This window comes from Ranitomeya variabilis, chromosome 3 (genome assembly GCF_051348905.1).
Source record: "Ranitomeya variabilis isolate aRanVar5 chromosome 3, aRanVar5.hap1, whole genome shotgun sequence".
NCBI lineage: Eukaryota > Metazoa > Chordata > Amphibia > Anura > Dendrobatidae > Ranitomeya > Ranitomeya variabilis.
The window spans coordinates 7,969,785-7,995,075 of record NC_135234.1 but is presented as its reverse complement, the minus strand read 5'-3'; the positions used below and the strand labels follow the sequence as shown (position 1 = coordinate 7,995,075).

Genomic DNA, 25,291 nt, shown 5'->3' with positions numbered 1-25,291 from the left:
ATTCTGTCTCTGGGCTCCTTGGCCAGTTCCTTTGGCCTCATGATTCTCATTTGGTCTGACATGCACTGTGAGCGGTGAGGTCTTATATAGACAGGTGTGCGCCTTTCCAAATCAAGTCCTGTCAGTGTAATTACACACAGCTGGACTCCAATGAAGGAGCAGAATCATCTCAAGGAGGATCACAAGGAAATGGACAGCATGGGACTTACATATCAGTGTCTGAGCAAAGGGGCTGAATACTTCCCGTACCCACTGTATATGTATGCGGTTCTCCTAGGCATAATGCTGTTGATGATTCTCACTTCTTTTACCATGTTCTCGAGACCTGGATCTCTTCCTTATGTACAATTTTTGTTTAGTTCAGTTTTTAGTTTCTGATCATAGACTGAAACTTCAATTGATTTGCTTTAGGGTCGACTACATAATAGCATAGAAATGTTGCGGTAAAGGAGTGCCAGGTCCTTCCTGTCTGTATAATTGGGTTGGAACCTTACTTGTGCTCCCTAACTAATGGCACGCCATGCATCCTCTTATGCAAATGATGTTTATTGGCAGCAGAAACAGAAGGTGACGTGTACCTGAAGTATAGTAATGATAGAAATGTCCTGTACAAATATCCTCATCATCACGTTCATGGACCGCACATGGTCATTGGTCATCCGACAACAAAGGATGACCCAACGATCAATCATCTTTTCTAGAACCCTAATCATGTAGGCCCTAGATGTCGCTAATAAAATTCTTTAGCTTACATTGAGAACCATACATTGGGCATGGATTTCCATAGTCAGTGGATGAACTCCTCCATTAGGGTCCATGAGGTAGTTCATGGTGATAAACTTAACCCCACAAGCTCTAACTCTCTAGTCAGAGATGGTAGACCCGTGACCACTCACCCTAGACCTTGCACCACTACGTATCTCTCAAATCGGCAGTGGTTGTCATCCATGGCCAATCAAGAATTTGCATAAATCACATGGGAACACAAATGTTCATGTAGCTGAATAAAAACCTATATAAAATAACAGCCTTATTTTTACTTTGCTATGAAGCTTTCATTCTTCCTCTATGATGTGGATGTATAAGTCCCATCATATCACCAGAACAGGACGCTGTAGGACGTATCCGACCATCGTGTCCACATCTCCTCAGCTCTCCTCTGTTTTCAGGGTGGGATATAACACATTGTCCGTGCTGCTTGTCTCCGGCGTGTACAAGAGGGACAGGCTAGGTGTGGCTATCTTCACAGAAGCGTATTCAACTTCTTCTCTCCTGTTCCTGGTCTTCATCTGTTCCATCGTCTGTGCTCCCCTCGGCTGAAGGAATATGGTGGCGTAAAGCAATTCTTCATCATTGTCCTTTTTCTGAAAGAAGAAATATAAATTAATAAAGGTGGACATTACACAGCTGATATCCACCCAACAATCCCATTATCCCCAATTGCCATCGCACCAGATCATTCGAGAAGAGTCAAGGCTAAGCACCAGAATTGGTGCATGTAATGGATGCGCCATTTCTGGTGTGGCTTAGGACTGGTATTATTAGGTTGGGAAGGAGCCAATATCCATGGCCCTCCCTCAGGGCTTGTTTTAGGCAAAGTGGGGCCCTGGGCAAAAGTTTAAAGTGGTGCCCCAAATGCTAACATATTGTAACATCACACAGAAACATTTCTGTTGTATTTACTTGTGCTGAGTTCAGGTTGTTAAACGAGCGTGATCGACAATATTGAAGTAGTTTGACGCTTGTTCCCGAGTTTCTTTACACCGGCTGAGGAAGAATGATGGGGACAGATAGTGCTTGATACAGTTTAATGCAGGTCCCATGTAGTACATATAGTATAATGCACTCCCCATGGTCCTTGATAGAGTATACTGCAGACCCCTCATAGAGTATAATGCAGCCCCCCTCATAAAGTATACTGCAGCCCCCTCATAGAGTATGCTGCAGCGCCCCTCAGAGTATAATGATGCAGACCTCCTCATAGAGTATAATGCAGCTGTAGCGCCCCCACTGCCGCAGGGCCTCTGAGTCTCTGCTTTGGGGTTGTCACGGTGGCTAGACCCGGTCCGTGACCCTGCTGAGGGGCGCACAATTAAAGGTGGTGGTATGGGATGATAATGTTATGGTGCGGTGTAGTGCCGGTCGCAGTAAATAACGAGGACACCAGGTTGCAGTCTCTTTACCTCTTTACTGAAGGCTTCTGGGTCCTCAGTCCAGAATACGGCTAACAGGGCTGCGCAAGTCCGGCCGGTCCAATGGCACATCCAGAGTTCCCTTCGCAGGTGGAAATCTGTGCCTACCTGCTAGCGCTTGTGTGTTGTGGTCCTTCCCTGCTGTGCTTACGGGATAGTACCCCACAACTGTTGTGTCTGTTTCTCGTGTTCCCTCACAACTCGATTCTGATGTTCTTCTACGTCCCCCTGATCTTACGGTTAGGACGCACCCGTATGACGGGGAGGCTCGGAGGTTCTTCCTGGGCTCTATCGTCACCCCTCTCCTGTTGTTACCCCCCTGTGTCTTCCTAGGTCAATTGGGTGAGACAGCCCGCCTGTGACTGACTGTCCTGCCGTAGGTTTGAAGTTTGGCTTGGAGCTCTATACTTCCTCGGCGTTCCAGCCACCGGTTATGCGCCTCAATAGGATGTTGCCTCGATCTTACAGCACGACTCCTACTGGTATTCTCCTAGCTGCGTTGATCTCGTTTCTCACTCAGCACAATAAATCTCGCTTCTTGTCCTTTCTTGGGGTACCACCGCTATATCGTGCAGGCGCGGTCCCGTAACGTTCTCTCTGGTTGCTAGGCCTCTGTCAGGATCCCACCCCTGACAGGGACCCCTCCGAATCTTCCCCTACAACACCCTCTGCCACAAGGTGTTGCCTGGTTCCAATCCAGTCAGCTTTCTGTCTAACTTCCTGCCTAACCCCCAGTTTTACCAGACTGTGAGGAGTGGCCTAATAAATAGAACCCTTAGCTCCCCCTGGAGGCCAGACTGTGAAATGTATTGGTGTCTGTGATACCTGGTCAGATGAACTCCTTCAGTGCCATCAGACGTACCATAGCCCCCCTTAGCGGCGGAGCCACAGTAGTGCAACGACCAGGACTCTGGGGCGCTGCACTCCCCCCCGGTTAAATCCAGTACTCCTGGACTGGGAAGAAAACAACAATACATGTCAGCAAAAAGACATACAATTTTGAAAATGCAAGTACAAGTAAACTTTTTAACAGAGCTTCCCTTTATGGGAGGTGAGGACACTTGAACGTTACAAACATGGTTAAATACTTTCAATAACAGACTATAAATAACTTCTCTTACCCAACCGGGTATTCTACTAAGTGCAAAATCTTTGAACAATAATTTAGAATTGCCTTTAAGGACGTACTCGCTAAATCCACTAAAGACCTTCTTATATCACATATAAGGCTAATTAACTTTTATGCATTCTCCTTCTTTATATCTGCAGGACCGCCTGTCCTAACTGCTCCAGGCCTACTGCCTCTCCTTTCTGTTACAGGACCGCCCCTTTCTGCCCGGGCCTACTGTCCTTCCACTACTATACACAGTATAGAACATATCATTTTTCTTTCAGTTCAAGATCATTGAGCCATCTCGGTATGGCTCCTAGGAGGACTCACTAACTAACCCCGTACGGGTTTTAGCAGCAAACAGCAGGAAAACAAACAGTTAACTTATTTACAATCAATAAAGCATTTTTGCTTACTCAGTTTTCTTATTGTGCAGGGGACGGTCCTTGGTCCCCGGCCGATGCAGTGTCAGTACCGGTGGTTGGTCTCTCAGGTACCGTCAGATCACCTGGTGTCTGGATTTGAAGGCTAACCCTGCTTGCAAGTTCGGTAGCCGCTACAAGGCGGACGGTGGTGATAGTAACAAGATCTGTCAAATCCGGATTAGTCGTGATCGGGGCAACAGGCGACGCTCCCTCAGGCTCACAGCGTTGGACGTTCCGAGCACACCATCCTTGTGCATCCCTATGGCGAGTGTAGGTCACCTGATCCCCCCTTTGCAATGGGTCACCATATCTGTTGCAACAGGGAGTTTTCACGTTGTAACTAGTAACGAAGACGTCAGTCGGTAGCCCCGATTCCTGTATAGAGCCCCAGCCCCGCTTTGGGTGAAAGGCCAGCACAGTACCCCGCTTTACCATGTCTTTCCTGCCGTATGCAGGCTTTGGGCGTCGTACTGTTAGCGGATCAGTCTGCCCAGTCTCTTTTCGGTTTTTCCAATGTAGGATCAGGCATTGTCTATATTGTTCCCAAGTGAGCACAGCAAGGGTGAGGCCGTCCCTCCGAGCTCCATCCGGCTCGATCCAGGGGGTGTCCCACCGGAGGATCACCCCGTCTGGGCCCACGTCTACGGGTTCTCCCATCTTGGTCGGTAGCGGGGGCACCAGCTTCCCCATCATGTCGGGGGTGAGCACCGCCAACCCCGCCGAGAGGAAACAGTTATTGTTGGGGTGAGGCGCAGTCGCGGGAGCGGGATCTGTCAGGGGAGCAGGATCGGTCAGGGGAGCAGGGGCATCTTCCATACCTGCGCCTGATGTGGTTCCACCGATGTCGATCCGTCCCGCTGACAAGGACTCTGGAATCGGCCGCAGCCCGGACTGCGGTTCCTCCGAGGTGGTCTCTTGATGTGGTTCTGCCCTCCATGGCTCCGTGGTTGGGATAGGTAGGCTCAGCTCCTCCGTCGGCGGCTCCAGGGAGTTCAGATCCTTCACCGGCGGTGGACGCGAGTCCGCTTCTGATGGGTGAGGGCAAGCCGGGATCGCTTCGCCGCTGCTTGGGCGCTTGCTGTTCATCATCGCTGTCCGGCATTCGACGGCAACGCATGCATCTGGCTCCGCCATTTCTCCAAGGTCGAGCTCCTTCTTCGCCTCGTTCCCGCCGTTGCAAATCAGGGGGTGTTTCTCCTCTGCTGCTCGGCAAGTCGACATCTCGCAGCAGAAGTCGAAGGTGGTGGTCGCTACTTCTGGCGCCGCTTTGGTAGTCTCCTCCCATGGCACGCCCTCCTTCTTCCTCTGCGCTCCCTGTGGTGCCGCAATGGCGGTGAGTTTTGGCGGGTACCTTTTGGCGGCAATTGGCGATACACAGTCTTTGCAATAAGTCACAGTCCAAGTATAATAAATCACAGTTCCAAGGCACACATGACCCGATTTCTCAGGCTTAAGTAGATCCTGTTCGTGACGCCAAGTTGTAGCGCCCCCACTGCCGCAGGGCCGAGGGGTACCCGGTACCGGGCCTCTGAGTCTCTGCTCTGGGGTTGTCACGGTGGCTAGACCCGGTCTGTGACCCTGCTGAGGGGCGCACAATTAAAGGTGGTGGTATGGGATGATAATGTTATGGTGCGGTGTAGTGCCGGTCGCAGTAAATAACGAGGACACCAGGTTGCAGTCTCTTTACCTCTTTACTGAAGGCTTCTGGGTCCTCAGTCTGGAATACGGCTAACAGGGCTGCGCAAGTCCGGCCGGTCCGATGGCACCTCCAGAGTTCCCTTTGCAGGTGGAAATCTGTGCCTACCTGCTAGCGCTTGTGTGTTGTGGTCCTTCCCTGCTGTGCTTACGGGATAGTCCCCACAACTGTTGTGTCTGTTTCTCGTGTTCCCTCACAACTAGTGTTGAGCGATACCGTCCGATACTTGAAAGTATCGGTATCGGAAAGTATCGGCCGATACCGGCAAAGTATCGGATCCAATCCGATACCGATACCCGATACCAATACAAGTCAATGGGACTCAAGTATCGGACGGTATTCCTGATGGTTCCCAGGGTCTGAAGGAGAGGAAACTCTCCTTCAGACCCTGGGATCCATATAAATGTGTAAAATAAAGAATTAAAATAAAAAATATTGCTATACTCACCTGTCCGACGCAGCCTGGACCTCAGCGAGGGAACCGGCAGCGTTGTTTGTTTAAAATTCGCGCTTTTACTTGGTTACGTGAAGTCCCGGCTTGTGATTGGTCAGGGCGGCCATGTTGCCGGGACGCGGACCAATCACAGCAAGCCGTGACGAAATTACGTCACGGCTTGCTGTGATTGGTCCGCGTCCCGGCAACATGGCCGCCATTAACCAATCACAAGCCGTGACGTCATGGGAGGCTGGACACGCGCGCATTTTAAAATGGGCGCGTGTCCAGCCTCCCGTGACGTCCCGGCTTGTGATTGGTTACGTCGCCCATGTGACCACGACGCGCCCAATCACAACGCCGGAACGTAATTTTAAAATCCTGCAAGGACCTGAAATTACGTCACGGCTTGCTGTGATTGGTCCGCGTCCCGGCAACATGGCCGCCGCGACCAATCACAAGCCGGGACTTCACGTAACCAAGTAAACGCGCGCATTTTAAGCAAAGAACACTGCCGGTTCCCTCGCTGAGGTCCGGGCTGCGTCGGAGAGGTGAGTATAGCAATATTTTTTATTTTAATTCTCTCTTTTACACATTATTACATTAATGTTGTTTCGATACCCGATACCCGATACCACAAAAGTATCGGATCTCGGTATCGGAATTCCGATACAGCAAGTATCGGCCGATACCCGATACTTGCAGTATCGGAATGCTCAACACTACTCACAACTCGATTCTGATGTTCTTCTACGTCCCCCTGATCTTACGGTTAGGACGCACCCGTATGACGGGGAGGCTCGGAGGTTCTTCCTGGGCTCTATCGTCGCCCCACTCCTGTTGTTACCCCCCTGTGTCTTCCTGGGTCTGTGTGAGACAGCCCGCCTGTGACTGACTGTCCTGCCGTAGGTTTGAAGTTTGGCTTGGAGCTCTATACTTCCTCGGCGTTCCGGCCACCGGTTATGCGCCTCAATAGGATGTTGCCTCGATCTTACAGCACGACTCCTACTGGTATTCTCCTTGTTGCGTTGATCTCGTTTCTCACTCAGCACAATAAATCTTGCTTCTTGTCCTTTCTTAGGGTACCGCCGCTATATCGTGCAGGCGCGGTCCCGTAGCTTTCTCTCTGGTTGCTAGGCCTCTGTCAGGATCCCACCCCTGACAGGGACCCCTCTGAATCTTCCCCTACAACACCCTCTGCCACAAGGTGTTGCCTGGTTCCAACCCAGTCAGCTTTCTGTCTAACTTCCTGCCTAACCCCCAGTTTTACCAGAGTGTGACGAGTGGCCTAATAAATAGAACCCTTAGCTCCCCCTGGAGGCCAGACTGTGAAATGTATTGGTGTCTGTGATACCTGGTCAGATGAACTCCTTCAGTGCCATCAGACGTACCATAGCCCCCCTTAGCGGCGGAGCCACAGTACTGCAACGACCAGGACTCTGGGGCGCTGCACAGCCCCCTCAGAGTATAAGGCAGTCCCACACACAGTATGATTCAGCTTCCTCATAGAGTATAATGCAGCCCCCTTAGAGTAAACTGTAATTCAGCCCCTCATAGAGTATAATGGAGCTCCCTCATAGAGTATAATGCAGCCGCACACACAAACACACACACACACTATAATGATGTAGCCCCCTAATAGACTATAATGTAGCCCCCTCAAAGACTATAATGCAGCCCCCTCAGAGTATAATGCAGCTCCACCACATACACACAGTATAGTGCAGCCCCCCAACACACAGTATAATACATACACAGATATACACACAGACAATACACACCTCTCCTCTTTCCCCGCGCTGCTCCAGGCTCTGCTCCGGTCTCATCTGCTCCACTGCTGACACAGCGTGGTGCACGATGAAGTAATGTCATTGCACACTCGCTGAGTCACAAGCAGAGGGGAATGATGCCAATAAGTTGAATGCGCAATTTGGGGGGCCCCTCTTACTCACAGACCCCATAGTGGCTGCATGGTGTGCCGCTATTAACAGCTTGCCACTTGCTGGGAGTCCCTGGAGAAGTGGGGGCCCTAGGCATCTGCCTGGCCTGCCCCTAACACTGGCCCTGAACTTCCCAACCTAATAATATCAGACCGCAGCTGTCTGCTTTGACTTAGCTGGTTATTAAAATTATGGGGGACCCCACGTCATTAAACCAGCAAAGGCAAAGCAGACAGCTGGGGGCTGATCTTAATAGGCTGGGAAGGTCTACGGATATATTGTCCCCTTCCCAGCATAAAAAGACCAACCCCCAGTTGTTAAAACTTAGCTGCTTACAAAAATAGTGGGGACCGCACTTAGATTTTTTTTAATTATGTAATTATTTTACACTGTCAGGCTATTTCACTTGGTGCGCCAGCCAATCACAGACATGCCATTACTTGGCATTGAAGTGATGGGGCCAGTAGTGCCCACAGAGTGCCCACAGCCATAAAGCTTGTTGATTGGCTGCGCTGCAGCCTTTCCTCAAGTTTTATTAGGCTGCCGAGCCTGAACAGTAACACGGATATATTGTAAGAAGTTTGTGTTCGGGCTTCAGCACCAGCCACTAGGTGTCCGATACGAACTCCAAACTCCAAAGAGTCCATTCACCTCCCGCTGGTATTTGTTCGCCCCATCTCTGGATTCGGATAGTGTGGCTTCTGCTGACACTTGGTTGCCAATCCCAGGCTCCCATCGATGTGGAGGGACAGGCTGTAACTCTTATCAATATGTGATTAAATCTGCTAATTGTGATGGTGATATTACCCTGAGTCATTTCTATTTTATGACAATCTGCTTTTATGAAAATAGAATAAAGATTCACTTCTTATAAATATCATATACACCGCACGGAGTTGGATCTATCAGTTTCCTTGCTGTTGTCTACAAGTTTGGGAGCCATCGATCTGTGCTCCGTTGTTCCCAGTTGTATGATGGCTGCTATACAATTACTCTTAGGAACTGTGAGCTGATTTTTTATTTTCTTACTTGTCTTTTTGGAGAAGTCTGAAAAGGACAAAGGGATCTGGAGAAGAAAGAGGATTCTGGGGGAAAAAAATGAGGAAGAGGCGTCTGCCGGAGGGAGTGGATTCTGGAGGAGACAAAGGGTTCTGTAGGGGACAGATGAGACCAGAGGAACCAGATGGGACAATAAAGGACAGAGGAGTCAGAAGAGCATAGATTTATCTGGAGTGGACAGAGATGTCTAAAAGAAACATGAATCTGTGCGAAGGCAGAGGAGACTGGAGGAGACAAAGGAGGGTAAAAGCACCAATGGTGGTCTGGCGGTGGACAGAGTATTTTGTAGAGTACAGAGGAGTCTTTAGGGCAGAGTTGCATAGCGCGATAGATATGCAGCGCCCCAGAGTCCTGGTCGTTGCAGTATCATGGCTCAGCCACTAAGGGGGGCCATGGTGCGTTCGATGGCACTGAAGGAGTTCTCTGAGCAGGTATCACAGTCACCAATTCATTTCACAGCTGGGCCTCCGGGGGGAGCTAAGGGTGCTATTCATTAGGCCACTCCCCACCATAGTGGGTAAACTGGGGGTCAGGCAGGAAGTTAGAGAGAACGCTGACGGGATTGAACGGAGCAACACCCTGTGGCAGGGGGTGTTGTGAAGGGAGAGACTGTAGGGTCTCTGCCAGGGGTGGGATCCTGGCAGAGGCTTGGCATTGAAAGAACGTAACGGGTCCGCGCAGGCTCCTGGAAGCGGCGGGACTCAGGAAAGGACTAGAAGCGAGATAGATTGTGCTGAGTGAGAAACGAAGTCAAGCGAAAGGAGATACCAGTGAGGGTTGTGCTGAAAGAGGCAGCACCTTACTGAGGCGCACTACCGGTGGCCGGAACGCCGAGGAGGTAAAGAGTTTCAAGCCATACCTCAGACCTACGGCAGGGCAGTTAGCTTTAGGCGGACTGTCTCACGCATCACCCAGGAAGGCAAAGGGGGGTACCAACAGGAGAGGGGCGCAGATAGAGTCCCGGAAGATCTCCGAGCCTCCCCGTCATACGGGTGCGTTCCTACCATAGTATCTGGAGGGACGAGGAAGATCATTGCGAATTAAGTTGTTGTGAGGGAACACGAGAAACAGACACAACAGTTGTGGGGTACTTTCCGTAAGCACAGCAGGGAAGGACTGCAACACATAGCGCTAGAAGGAAGGCACCGATTTCCACCTGCAAGGAGAGCTCTGGAAGTGCCATTGGACCGGCCGGACTTGCGCAGCCTGGTGAGCCGTATTCTGGACTGAGGACCCAGAGAGCTTCAGTAAAGAGGTAAAGAGACTGCAACCTGGTGTCCTCGTTATTTACCGCGACCTGCACCCCACAACTGCACCGCTACACCGTTACTACACCACTTATTGCACCGGACGTCCCCCACTGACAGACAGGGCCACGGACCGGGTCTAGCCACCGTGACAACCCCAGGACTGAGACCTAGAGGCCCGGCTCCGGGTACCCCTCGGCCCTGCGGCGGTGTGGGGGCGCTCCAACTTGGCGTCACGAACAGGATCTACTTAAGCCTGAAGAATCGGGTCATGTGTGCCTAGAGACTGTGATTTGTTGTGCTTGGACTGTACTTTATTGAGAGAACTGTGTGCTACTGCTTGCCGTTGAGAGTTCGCGCCAAAATCCGCCGCCATTGCAGCGCTGAGAAGAGCGCAGGAAGAGAAGAGGGGCGTGGAGTGGGCGTGGACGAGCTGCAGAGCGCGAGCAGCAATGGCCGCCCAGTCTAAGTATTTCTGTGTCCTGAGGACGTGCCCGTCAACAGCCGAGGTACGCCTCCTGATCCTGGTTGGAGGGTGGAGACCATGGGGACGGGGCCGCCCACGAAAGAGACCGCGGGAAGAAAACGCGGAAGAAGAGAAAAAGATGGCGACATCCAGAGTGCCACGCGGAGCTGACCCGGCTCGGCCTGAGGATACGCAGCCTGAGGTAGCCTCAGGGACGCCCACACTGCGGGGTTCGGCCTTGGCAGGGCCACCGATGGGACGACCCCCTCCGCCGATGTCCGCGGAGTGTGCGGCTGCAGCCGAGACCCGACAGCTGGCACGCCGCCTAAAGGTTGACACCCGTGTGCTAGCTCGGATGGGGCAGCCAACAGAAATCCGCCTGTCCCCAGTGTCCCTTGCTCCTTCCCACCTGGCCGCATCCGAAGATACACCACCGACGCCGGACTTGAAAATAATCCCGGATGCGGAACACTACCGGCGTCCGATGGCCGCCTGGCGGAGCCGGCCCCAGCCCGCTGAGCAGATTGACCTGGTAAGCCCCCCAGAGATCCCACCGTCGCACTGGGGTGTAGTGGTGGCCTTCAATCCCCAGTCTGGACGGGGAATAATCCAGGAGATCGGGGAGCCACTACAGGTCCGTGTGGATCGGATAGAGGTGGAACCAAGCAGCGGGAGGTTTGATTGCAACTTAGAGCCAGGTGATGCTGTCACCTACACGCGGTGGAGGAGGGCCGCGGGTGAGACGGGCTGGATAGCCCGAGGCGTGCAGCGATGCGTTGCCCTCCAGGCTGCTGCAGGAGCACCGGAAGACGATACTCCGGCGAGGAAAGCTGCAGAGCCCGGTCCCGCGGAACCATCAGAAGCTCGACCTCACCGTGCCCCGGGGGAACGTGTACGGTTACCGACCAAGAGGATCTCCCAGCGGGGGATTCTGGCACTGCTGGGACCGGAACGACGCCCTGGCTCACCAGAACGATCTGTTGGTTTGGTGAGGCCGGAGAGAAGACCCCCCGCCACATCTCAACGGTAAAGTAATACCACTGAAAAATGTACATAGTTACTGTTCTTCCAAGTTGCTGCTAAACCCGTTTAGGGTTAAAGGTGACCCCTTGTTGACCCGGGGCCACTATTGTTGTTCTCAAAGTTTTGCACAAGTTTAAAAAACTGCAGAAATCATGGACTGTGCATGATTCGAACTTCCCTTGTAAATAGTTTGCACCTTCTTAAAGGTGCTCCCTACTGGTTTTAGCCAAAAGACACTTTGCGAAGATTCCTTCTCTACTGGTTTTAGTTAAAGACACTTTGCGAAGAAACCTTTCCTACTAGTCCTAGTTAAAGACACTTTGTGAAGATCCCGGGCTGGAACTTTGCATAAGACTGGTAGGCTGAGAAGACGAGCTACCTCAGAAAGACTTGGTCCCCTCTTAAAGGGGATGTGACGAAGTAAATTTGAAAGAGATACTGTTACCGAACAGTAATGTGATAATGATGCCTTGAAAAAGAAAATGTAACTGTTTTACATGCCGAGTTATATGTGTTGAAGTTGTTGAAATGTGAAATCTGAATAATGTTTTGTAGAAAGGAAAGATGCAGAGAGCCCGTAGGGGTAGATGTAGAAGCCTGCATAGTTGAAAGTAAAAGAAGTAATAATGAAGGTGAGGATAGAAGGTAAACCCCGCGTCCCCATTGAAAAGTTACTTTGTTACTAAGGACAGAGAGTGAACCCGTAGGGGTTAGAGAGTGAGTCCTTAAAGGAGCCGAGTAGAGCGGGCTCAGAGTTCTTTAAATGAAAGGAATGTTATGTCTATACTGTGTATAGTTGCGAAAGGCAGTAGGCCCTGGCTGAACAGGGCGGTCCTGTAAAAGAAAGGAGAGGCAGTAGGTCTGGTGCCGTAGGGACAGGCGGTCCTGCAGGTTCACAAGAAGGAGAATGTAAAGTTGAAATGCCTTATAATGTGATTATAGGAAGGCCTTTGATAGACTAAGAGTGTGAGTTTCTTAAAGGCAATGTTAAGTTATTGTTCTAAAAATTGCACTAAGTAGAATACCCGGTTGGGTAACAGAAGTTATTTATGCTCTGTAATTTATAATGTTGATTATGTTTGTAACGTTAAAAGTGTCCTCACCTCCCATAAAGGGAAGCTTACTTAAGTATACTTACTGTTATTTGCACTCAACAAAATTGTATGTCTTTTTGCTAACCTGTATTGTTGTTTTTCTTCCCAGTCCCGGAGTACTGTGTTTAACCAGGGGGGAGTGCAGCGCCCCAGAGTCCTGGTCGTTGCAGTATCATGGCTCAGCCACTAAGGGGGGCCATGGTGCGTTCGATGGCACTGAAGGAGTTCTCTGAGCAGGTATCACAGTCACCAATTCATTTCACAGCTGGGCCTCTGGGGGGAGCTAAGGGTGCTATTCATTAGGCCACTCCCCACCATAGTGGGTAAACTGGGGGTCAGGCAGGAAGTTAGAGAGAACGCTGACGGGATTGAACGGAGCAACACCCTGTGGCAGGGGGTGTTGTGAAGGGAGAGACTGTAGGGTCTCTGCCAGGGGTGGGATCCTGGCAGAGGCTTGGCATTGAAAGAACGTAACGGGTCCGCGCAGGCTCCTGGAAGCGGCGGGACTCAGGAAAGGACTAGAAGCGAGATAGATTGTGCTGAGTGAGAAACGAAGTCAAGCGAAAGGAGATACCAGTGAGGGTTGTGCTGAAAGAGGCAGCACCTTACTGAGGCGCACTACCGGTGGCCGGAACGCCGAGGAGGTAAAGAGTTTCAAGCCATACCTCAGACCTACGGCAGGGCAGTTAGCTTTAGGCGGACTGTCTCACGCATCACCCAGGAAGGCAAAGGGGGGTACCAACAGGAGAGGGGCGCAGATAGAGTCCCGGAAGATCTCCGAGCCTCCCCGTCATACGGGTGCGTTCCTACCATAGTATCTGGAGGGACGAGGAAGATCATTGCGAATTAAGTTGTTGTGAGGGAACACGAGAAACAGACACAACAGTTGTGGGGTACTTTCCGTAAGCACAGCAGGGAAGGACTGCAACACATAGCGCTAGAAGGAAGGCACCGATTTCCACCTGCAAGGAGAGCTCTGGAAGTGCCATTGGACCGGCCGGACTTGCGCAGCCTGGTGAGCCGTATTCTGGACTGAGGACCCAGAGAGCTTCAGTAAAGAGGTAAAGAGACTGCAACCTGGTGTCCTCGTTATTTACCGCGACCTGCACCCCACAACTGCACCGCTACACCGTTACTACACCACTTATTGCACCGGACGTCCCCCACTGACAGACAGGGCCACGGACCGGGTCTAGCCACCGTGACAACCCCAGGACTGAGACCTAGAGGCCCGGCTCCGGGTACCCCTCGGCCCTGCGGCGGTGTGGGGGCGCTCCAGATAAATCTCAAGGGGTGGGGATAATAAGTCTGGAGGGTGATAGCATAGTCTGGAGGGGCCAGGATGGGACACAAGAGATTGGGGAGGATGGAGGATGCTTGAATTGTTTGTTAACCTGTCCTTGTATTGGTAAGTTTAGCATCTGTCTGTGACTTCTCAGATTTTTTTTTTGTATTTATTATGTGCTTTGCTTCTATTGTTAGAGTGACGGATACTGCCATCATGTGTAACAGCAGCAATATTGCCAATTCTGAAGACTTCTCCTCACCCGCCATCGCTTCTTGTCCCTCCTCTTCCTGTCTTCTGCTTTGGCCCCTGATGAGACAAAATTGTGAGTTATGGAGGTCGGGTCACCGTGTGGACTGGTTGTTCTAGTGACTAGTCCAGCCCGGTCATCGGACCTATATGAGTAATTGGTATCTTACCTGATGTGGGTGGATAGGTGAATCTCCAGTAGATGAGAATAACCATCACCAGTGGGATAATGAACAAGAAACAGTACAGGTATTTATCAGGGATCAGATTATTATCGTGGGGCTCTGTGGATTCTGTGGATTCTGAGGAAAAGACAAACGTCATCACTGTATCGTTACTAGAATGGTTACACCATCTGCAGTTACATTCTTCCACTGTCACATCCATCCATTATCACATCCATCCATTGTCCTGGTCTTCATTGTCACATCCTTCTATTGTCACGCCCATACATTGCCACATCCATTCATTTTTCTGGTCTACAGTGTCACATTCATCCATTGTCTTGGTCTGCAGTGTCACATCCATCCATTGTCACATCCATCCATTGTCAAGTCCATCCATTGCTCTGGTCTCCATTGTCACATCCATCCATTGTCCTGGTCTCCATTGTCACATCCATCCATTGCTCTGGTCTCCATTGTCACATCCATCCATTGCTCTGGTCTCCATTGTCACATCCATCCATTGCTCTGGTCTCCATTGTCACATCCATCCATTGTCACATCCATCCATTGTCACATCCATCCATTGCTCTGGTCTCCATTGTCACATCCATCCATTGTCCTGGTCTCCATTGTCACATCCATCCATTGTCCTGGTCTCCATTGTCACATCCATCCATTGTCCTGGTCTCCATTGTCACATCCATCCATTGTCCTGGTCTCCATTGTCACATCCATCCATTGTCCTGGTCTCCATTGTCACATCCATCCATTGTCCTGGTCTCCATTGTCACATCCATCCATTGTCCTGGTCTTCATTGTCACATCCATCCATTGACAAGTCCATCCATTGTCACATCCATCCATTGTCCCGGTCTCCAGTTTCCCACCTGTTATACTACAGATCATTGCAGCTAAGCTCCCACATCCCCATGTCATGGCTGTATTACATCCGGTCCTCGTAGCGTCATGCTGAGATTTTACAGTACTCCATACCATGAGTGTATACAATTATTGGAAATTATTCTTATAGACACCTCGGAAATGCATTTATTATTGCAGCAGACTGGGGCCATTTTGACCATGTATATGGCTGACGTTTGCTCATAATAAGCTGATGGCCTCTTCTCACCTTGGACCAGAAGATGGGTCCCATTTCCTCGGTAGCTCTGCACATTAGAGTCCCGGACAGTACAGATATACAGCCCGCTGTCATCGGCGGTGACTGGGGAGATGATGAGGGTGCTGGACATGATGGTGACTCTTGTGCCGTTCACCAGTATACGGTCATGGTGTGTATTGTTCAGATACCAATAATAATAAATAATCTGCTGGTCCTCATCTTCTCTTATCTCACAGGACATCACCGCGCTCTGACCCTCAGATACAGAAAGGACTGGAGGGTCCTGGATGACGACCACCGCAGATGACCCTGTGGAGAGAACAGAACCAGTGCACATTTATTCATGTCCATTGTCAATGTAATGCTCCCTACAGATCCCTGACAATGCAATGCCCCTACAGATCCCTGACAATGTAATTCCCCTACAGATCCCTGACAATGTAATTCCCCTACAGATCCCTGACAATGTATTGCACCCTACAGATCCCTGACAATGTAATGCTCCCTACAGATCCCTGACAATGTAATACCCCTACAGATCCCTGACAATGTAATACCCCTACAGATCCCTGACAATGTATTGCACCCTACAGATCCCTGACAATGCAATGCCCCTACAGATCCCTGACAATGTATTGCACCCTACAGATCCCTGACAATGCAATGCCCCTACAGATCCCTGACAATGTAATACCCCTACAGATCCCTGACAATGTAATACCCCTACAGATCCCTGACAATGTATTGCACCCTACAGATCCCTGACAATGCAATGCCCCTACAGATCCCTGACAATGTATTGCACCCTACAGATCCCTGACAATGCAATGCCCCTACAGATCCCTGACAATGTATTGCACCCTACAGATCCCTGACAATGTAATACCCCTACAGATCCCTGACAATGTAATACCCCTACAGATCCCTGACAATGTATTGCACCCTACAGATCCCTGACAATGCAATGCCCCTACAGATCCCTGACAATGTATTGCACCCTACAGATCCCTGACAATGCAATGCCCCTACAGATCCCTGACAATGTATTGCACCCTACAGATCCCTGACAATGCAATGCTCCCTACAGATCCCTGACAATGCAATGCCCCTACAGATCCCTGACAATGTATTGCACCCTACAGATCCCTGACAATGTAATGCCCCCTACAGATCCCTGACAATGTAATACCCCTACAGATCCCTGACAATGTAATACCCCTACAGATCCCTGACAATGTATTGTCCCCTACAGATCCCTGACAATGTAATTCCCCTACAGATCCCTGACAATGTAATGCCCCTACAGCTCCCTGACAATGTAATACCCCTACAGATCCCTGACCATGTAATGCCCCTACAGATCCCTGACAATGTAATACCCCTACAGATCCCTGACAATGTAATGCCCCTACAGATCCCTGACAATGTAATGCCCCTACAGATCCCTGACAATGTAATGCCCCCTACAGATCCCTGACAATGTAATGCCCCTACAGATCCCTGACAATGTAGTGCACCCTACAGATCCCTGACAATGTAATGCCCCCTACAGATCCCTGACAAGGTAATGCCCCTACAGATCCCTGACAATGTAATGCCCCTACAGCTCCCTGACAATGTAATACCCCTACAGATCCCTGACCATGTAATGCCCCTACAGATCCCTGACAATGTAATGCCCCCTACAGATCCCTGACCATGTAATGCCCCTACAGATCCCTGACAATGTAATGCCCCCTACAGATCCCTGACAATGTAATGCCCCCTACAGATCCCTGACCATGTAATGCCCCTACAGATCCCTGACAATGTAATGCCCCCTACAGATCCCTGACAATGTAATGCCCCCTACAGATCCCTGACAATGTAATGCCCCCTACAGATCCCTGACAATGTAATGCCCCCTACAGATCCCTGACAATGTAATGCCCCCTACAGATCCCTGACCATGTAATGCCCCTACAGATCCCTGACAATGTAGTGCACCCTACAGATCCCTGACAATGTAATGCCCCCTACAGATCCCTGACCATGTAATGCCCCTACAGATCCCTGACAATGTAATGCCCCCTACAGATCCCTGACAATGTAATGCCCCCTACAGATCCCTGACAATGTAATGCCCCCTACAGATCCCTGACCATGTAATGCCCCTACAGATCCCTGACAATGTAATGCCCCCTACATTCTACCACGAGGTTCTCTGCATGATAAGCCCTCAGACAGTAATTCCGCTTCCATGTTCCCCTGTGTAGTGCCCACTACTCGCCCTCCACAATCTGCCCCGGACCACATATCCCTCATTATTCCCGACACCCTACACACCCCGATACGATTATCCGCCCCACGTACCTGCGAGGAGACACCACATCACAGCAGCTGCAATCATGGCAGACGGTCGATCTTCACGACAATCATTGGGAGTTTTTCTACGTGGTGGTGATGATGGTCTGGACCCAACCTACAGAAGAAGCCACAAGAGACGTCGTGGGACATTGGTCAGATGCAGGAGCCACAGAGTGAGCAACTCCTGACCCAGAGCACAGATGAGCAGTGTGCAGAAAAGACCCCAAATATACAGCGAGCGACCCAGAGCCATCCCAAGTAATGTACACAGTGACTGCACCAGCAGAATAGTGAGAGCAGCTCTGGAGGATAATACAAGAGGTAACTCAGGATCAGTAATGTAATGTATGTACACAGTGACTGCACCAGCAGAATAGTGAGTGCAGCTCTGGAGTATAATACAGAATCAGTACAGGATCAGTAATGTAATGTATGTACACAGTGACTGCACCAGCAGAATAGTGAGTGCAGCTCTGGAGGATAATACAAGAGGTAACTCAGGATCAGTAATGTAATGTATGTACACAGTGACTGCACCAGCAGAATAGTGAGTGCAGCTCTGGAGTATAATACAGAATCAGTACAGGATCAGTAATGTAATGTATGTACACAGTGACTGCACCAGCAGAATAGTGAGTGCAGCTCTGGAGTATAATACAGGAGGTAACTCAGGATCAGTAATGTAATGTATGTACACAGTGAGTGCACCAGCAGAATAGTGAGTGCAGCTCTGGGGTATAATACAGGAGGTAACTCAGGATCAGTAATGTAATGTATGTACACAGTGACTGCACCAGCAGAATAGTGAGTGCAGCTCTGGAGTATAATACAGGATGTAACTCAGGATCAGTACATTATAAGTAATGTAATGTATGTACACAGTGACTCCACCAGCAGAATAGTGAGTGCAGCTCTGGAGTATAATACAGGAGGTAACTCAGGATCAGTACAGGATAAGTAATGTAATGTATGTACACAGTGACTCCACCAGCAGAATAGCGAGTGCAGCTCTGGAGTATAATACAGGATGTAACTCGGGATCAGTAATGTAATGTATGTACACAGTGACTGCACCAGCAGAATAGTGAGTGCAGCTCTGGGGTATAATATAGGAGGTAACTCAGGATCAGTAATGTAATGTATGTACACAGTGACTGCACCAGCAGAATAGTGAGTTCAGCTCTGGAGTATAATACAGGAGGTAACTCAGGATCAGTAATGTAATGTATGTACACAGTGACTGCACAAGCAGAATAGTGAGTGCAGCTCTGGGGTATAATACAGGATGTAACTCAGGATCAGTAATGTAATGTATGTACACAGTGACTGCACCAGCAGAATAGTGAGTGCAGCTCTGGGGTATAATACAGGAGGTAACTCAGGATCAGTAATGTAATGTATGTACGCAGTGACTGCACCAGCAGAATAGTGAGTGCAGCTCTGGAGTATAATACAGGATGTAACTCAGGATCAGTAATGTATGTACACAGTGACTGCACCAGCAGAATAGTGAGTGCAGCTCTGGGGTATAATACAGGACATAACTCAGGATCAGTAATGTAATGTATGTACGCAGTGACTGCACCAGCAGAATAGTGAGTGCAGCTCTGGAGTATAATGCAGGAGGTAACTCAGGATCAGTAATGTAATTTATGCACACAGTGACTGCACCAGCAGAATAGTGAGTGCAGCTCTTGGATATAATACAGGATGTAACTCAGGATTAGTAATGTAATGTATGTGTGATGATAATGTATAATATGATTTTTAGTTTTACCTGTTAGCACACATACTGTGGGCTCTGACCCCCCTTCTCTCTGTGTTTCTGATTGCTGAGATGTGTGTGTGTGGATCCCAAATCCCTCATGGCCCCCACCACAAGAATTTATATTGCGCCTGTAGCCGCACAAATCTCCCTCCAGTACCAGCTGAAACTGGTCTATTCTCCCTCAAAAGACATGAGGTTCTTTGTTCTATTATAATAAGATATTGGGCCACCGACTTGGGCTAGAAAAATAAGGAGTATATATTGCTAACTTCCATCGGCAGATCTGTCAAACACTGTAAGCGCAAGCAGCTAAACGCAACGAGTACAAAGTGGGGATTTCTCCGAACTGTGTTCAACAACTAGGACGAATTTGGTATCATTAGAAAGCCAATTTTAAAATAAGATGAATGATGGGTGTGCTGTGATTGTGACATGTTCTCAAGCTAAGATATGAGAATTATATAGAAGTATTGTTGGTAAAAACTGTACATCTGAGGAGAGGGGAGGGCGATGGTAACTCAAACACCTTTAGTGATGTCACAAGCCTGCAGTTATAAGTTGCTGCACTCAACCCAGCCTTCATTCTTGCCTGGGACTTCAAAGCAGACAGCCTCCCTGATGCATTGGGACATTTGGGCTCCGCCTACCAGCATGGTTTGCCTGAAATGATCTGAGCACATGTAAGTGTTAATTTCTCATTTAATCCCTGTTTATTTTATAATTGCTATACATACGTCAAATTGTCTCAAATTGTAACATCTTTATATGCCTTTTATAAACACTGCCTAATCTTTTTACGGAGTAAAATATATAAATTACTAGTTTCGTTCTCCTGCTCTAAAACGTACCCTGAGTCTTCTGAAGTGAATTGCGCTACTGATTTGGGTTGGCTTTGGACCCTTTTAATCAGAGCTGGTGGCAGCATACTTGTCCTGTGAATTTGGGAGTCATTGTAGCGACGGCGGCGTTGATAATTATTGTTCCTGCCTGAGTGGGAGTAGTTATATCGCCCTCGCTGCAGCGTGCCCAATAGCCAGTACATAGCAGGCAGCCTTTCTGGCGACTAATTACCCTAGGTGCAATTCCTAGTCTGACCTGAGGGTAAGGGGGCGCCAGAGAGCTGGAAGTTCTCAAGCGGAACTGTATAGCGGGATAGACATAAATCCCTGCTGTTTGTGTTATATTGTAGTAGAGTTGAGCGACTTTTACTTTTTTCGGATCGAGTCGGGTTTCGCGAAACCCGACTTTGTCAAAAGTCGGGTCGGGTGAAATCAGCCGATTATTGCGAAAAGTCGGGGGCCGACTGAAACACGAAACCCAATGCAAGTCAATAGGGAATCAAAGTCGGCAGTGAGTGGAGGACAGGAAAACGCCTATAGTGCCCATTTTAATGCCAAAAACATCAATTCTTATTACTGAAGCTTGTGAATCTTAATTTACTTTATAATAATAGTTAGGCATTGAAAACAGGGGGTCATTTGGCTAAAGTTGTGGGGGGGTAGGGCTGGCTCAAGATTTTCGTGGGCCCAGGAAACGCGGAATACGTCACGGCGGTGGAGCAGGGAGAGGTAAGTATTTCAACTTTGCAAGTGCTGTGATCCTGAGCAAGCAGAGGGGGCCGACTTGTTGGCACTGGCACAGGGCCCCTCATAGTATGGCGGTGTGTTTCGCGGCGGGTGGCGCCTCCCACTGGCAGACACACTTTTGCGTACTATGAGGGGCCCTGTGCTGTGACGTCGCCAACGAGTATGCCCCCCCACCTGATGAAGGAACCTGCACTTTCATCTGCACCTTCCTCTTTGTCCCTGTGTAAGGTGGTATAGTATGCGGGAAGGGGAACCTGACTTTCAGCAGGGTCAGATTCTGGCTGTGTGGAGTGCAAGGGGAATGTAGTGGTCTGGGTCAATGTACCAACAGACTCATCTAGCAGTGGCTGGGCAATGGGCAGGATGAGGAGGAAACACAGATATAGGCCCAAATAATAAAGTGGGCTAAATGCAGTTCAAAATAGGTAACAGGACTAAACAGGCAGCATTGCTTTGTTCAGCGGAGGAAAACTGTAAGGAGTGGCTGACACAGTTAGTAGGCCCAAATAATAAAGTAGGCTAAATGCAGTTCAAATGTGGTTGTCATGCCGCTGTCGCTGCCGCCTTCCGCGCCCTGTCATACTTACCTGTCTTCGGCATTCCGGCACGCCTCCTCTCCTGCGGTGTCCTCCTCTCTACACTCGCTCCCAGCCACTCCTGCCCGTCGGGCGCACGCGCACACCAGATTCAGCACTGCGTGTGCGCACGTGTGATCTTCCTGCTGGCGCTCCTTCCCGTCCTCTCGATCGTCATGGAGGACCTTCACCCGGAAGTGCTGCATCGCGCTGTATGTAAGCTGCTCTCCTCCTTCACTCTGTGCCTGTAGATCATTTGTAGGTGCAAGTGCTCTTGGCCCCTCGCAGCTTCTGTGTAGTCCTTGTTTCTCCAGATCTTGGTCCTCTTTATTTCTTCCTGTGCCATACCTGTGCCTCTGCTTCCCTGGGTCCCAGCGTTCCAGTGCTCGTGCTCTCCCCGTACCGCCAGTCCTGTGTCCCTGTGGGTCTCTCCCGTCCAGTCCCATAACTCACCTATCTAGGTTGTCCCGCTCCTTTACGGTCCTTTGTCCCTGCAGTCTCTGTCTATACAGTCCTGCATCTCTGCACTCCTGTCCTCGGTCCCGTGTCTTTACCTATCTCGCTCGTTCTGTGTTTCTCCCGGTTCCACGTCATCTTTGGTCCTTATCTGTAGTGTTTTCCCCAGCTTCCGAGGCGATAGTCCCTCACGGGCCTGCCCCTAACTCTCCCTGTATAGGGGGCGGTCCACCTGGTCAGCTCGTCCGTGAGGGGATTGTCGTCACGGTCCAGTGGGTCCACTTTACGTTTTTTCTTCGTGCATCATCACAGTGGTAACAGGACTAAACAGGTGGCATTGCTTTGTTCAGTGGAGGACAACTGTAATGAGTGGCAGTCACAGTTAGTAGGCCCAAATAATAAAGTGGGCTAAATGTCTGCCAAAAAATTGTTCATAAATAAACAGGTGGCATAGCTAGGTACAGGGGTGGGCTCCTCTGCTGAGTAGCAGACAGTGGTAGCAGGCGCAAAGTATTAACTGGTCTAAATGGAGGCCAGGGCCCCTGTATATTTTAACTATCATCTATAATTTCAACAAATTGGTATTGGCAGTGCCATTGAAGGATTTAACAGCACAGACTACACTGTGGTGGAGCAGGGAGAGGTAAGTATTGCAAGTGGTAGAGCACTGTTTGAGCTGGGGGGGAACACTCTCTCGTGGGCGGCGGTACTGGCACAGGGCCCCTCATATTACGATGGTGTGTCTGACGTTTGTTGTGCACCACCACCGCCAGAGACACTTCATTGTACTGTCAAGGTGAAAATATACTTTCTTATATACCTTTTGTACTTTTATATATCTTATACTGTGAAACAATAAGTTTTTCCTATCTGCTAGCTAATGCAAATGTAATTGTATCTAAAGATGGCTGCCAGTGTTCATTCTTCATTTCCGTTTAGAATGTGAAGGGTTAAGTTTCATTTCTCTTGAAAAGATAACTCTGGAATGTGAAGAAAGAAGTAACCCCCGGGAGACGTTCTGACGAATCAGAGAGAGAGACTGAGCACTAGATGTATGCTGCTTAAACTCCGCCTAATGCATTCCTTTTTAGTACTGTGTATTTGGAAAATAAAGTTCAGTTGGTATGACTGTGGCTGACACATGGTCACATGAGCATGCACTGAGATTGAACCAGCTACCTGTCTGACTCATTCTTACCCGGTACCACATGCTTATAGTTTAATTTGGAATGACTGGTGAATGAGGGTATATTGTCGTTTACGACCCCGACAATTTGGCAGCCCAACGGGGGGCTTGGCCAGCGATCCGAGACCCCCTGGACCCATGCCTGGATGTCTGCGGATGATACCCGTAGTGGCTGACCTCGAGGACTGATCACCCTCCGCACACGGTAAGTGGCGATCATATACACTGTATGTGTCACACTTGCTAGTGTCTCAGCCGTTATTGGTTTGTCTGTGGTGTCCTTGGGTCCGGGAGGTGACCGGTCGAGTGGTGAGATCGAACGTGATCCTGTGCCACGCTCTGAACCAGCAACTGAGAGACGTCGCATCCGGCGCGTCCTCATGTACACCACACCTCCTCCACCGGTCATTGTACTCCGTTCAACCACCCTACCCGTGACTATTGTCCAGTAGTGAAGTGGAGTGAAAGATTGAGCTAGTTGTAGATTGTGGGGCGGCTTAGAGCAAGGGATAGGAGACGCAGCCTCTGTGATATTGTACTAACCGGTAATTAAGACGTCCCAAGTGGGGGACCACCAGAATTTTGAGTACAAATAGGTAATTAAGACGCCCCGTACGGAACCACCAGAAATAGGTAATTAAGACGTCCCGGAACGGGACCACCAGAAACAGGTAATTAAGACGCTCCATACGGGACCACCAGAATTTTTGTGGAGGGGTCTCATTAGGAGGCTGCCTCCCAACGGTTTGGAATGTTGTGGCAGGATAGTCTGTTAATCACTGGTGTTCAGGTTAGGGACAGAAAATATTGAGCGCGAGGCTCTTTTTCTTATACGTTGAGCGAGAGGCTCCGTGTTTTTAGAACACCAGTGTTGAAGATCGCTGCCAGTGGCCTACTGCAGGAGGACACAGTATTCTGTGAGTCAAGTTGCGTATCTTAAAGCAGAAGAAGTCCATGCCCCACAAGTTAGATGAGGATGCCGTGGAAGTCAGGGCAATAGTTGAGTCACGGGAGGGCAAGAAGGCAGTCAAGAATGTTGAGAGATTGTATAAGCATGTAGGATTGCCCTAGTCAGGGAGATTGTAGCCAGCTATGTGGCCCAATCTCATAGAAAATAAAAGGGACATGTTGAAAGATAAAGGACTGTTAGAACAAGCGCAAGCTCATCTGCGAGTTGCGCGAAGCTTAAAGAACAAAGGATGAAAATAGGTTGATGGAGAGGAAGGATCAGACAATGTAGAACCCGTGTTTGGTTATAAAATGCCTTTGAACTGTGATCTTACAGATTGTAAAATGGCCGCCGTGCCACTGATGATGAAAATGCAGTCCCAGCCACCACCCGGTAATGGCGGGACGAGATCTCCAGAAGCGTAGGTGTGTCCTGTTTGTGTTGTGCAGAATCCAACCTGGGTGGAGACCTGCCGCGTGTGCGTGTACGGGCCGTCCTTGGGGCTCCGCCCAGACCACGGAGGATCATAGGAAAGTTTTGTAGAAATTAAGTCTGAAAACTGCTGCAATTTGTGACTTTGTAGAAGATATGGAGCCTTGTATCAGTGCTGTGTAGTGTAGGGGAGGGGCGGAGCGGACCGCTGCGAGATTTCTTTGTCGGTTTTCTTCTTTCCTCCTCATCTGTGCTACGAACTTAGAGAAAGGGGGGCAAAGACGAGGGCTTTGCTTCTCCCTCTTGCGCTGAGGAATGCAGTGATTTTTCTTATCTCCGTGTTACTAGATGGGAGGGGGCATGTGAATCCCTGCGCGACCTGCTTGAAATTTTTCCCCTCGGTGCTGTGGGCTACAGAAAGGGGGTCAATGTATTGCATTCCAAAGTTTTCTCTGTCCTTGGTTTAGTACACGCTGAGAGATTTAT

At 49.7% G+C, this 25,291-nt stretch overlaps 1 protein-coding gene across 1 annotated transcript; it reads right to left on the bottom strand.

The window, feature by feature from the left end:
* Positions 1-542: 542 nt before the first annotated feature.
* LOC143816888 (uncharacterized) lies at positions 543-22,228 on the bottom strand. The gene is made up of 6 exons (XM_077297838.1): positions 21,890-22,228; positions 17,860-17,968; positions 15,517-15,816; positions 14,391-14,522; positions 14,234-14,280; positions 543-1,364 (listed from the first exon to the last, which is right to left on the bottom strand). The coding sequence occupies exons 1-6, from the start codon at positions 22,226-22,228 to the stop codon at positions 1,149-1,151; spliced, it is 1,143 nt and encodes a 380-aa protein (XP_077153953.1). The 3' UTR covers positions 543-1,148.
* Between the last annotated feature and the right edge of the window lie 3,063 nt (positions 22,229-25,291).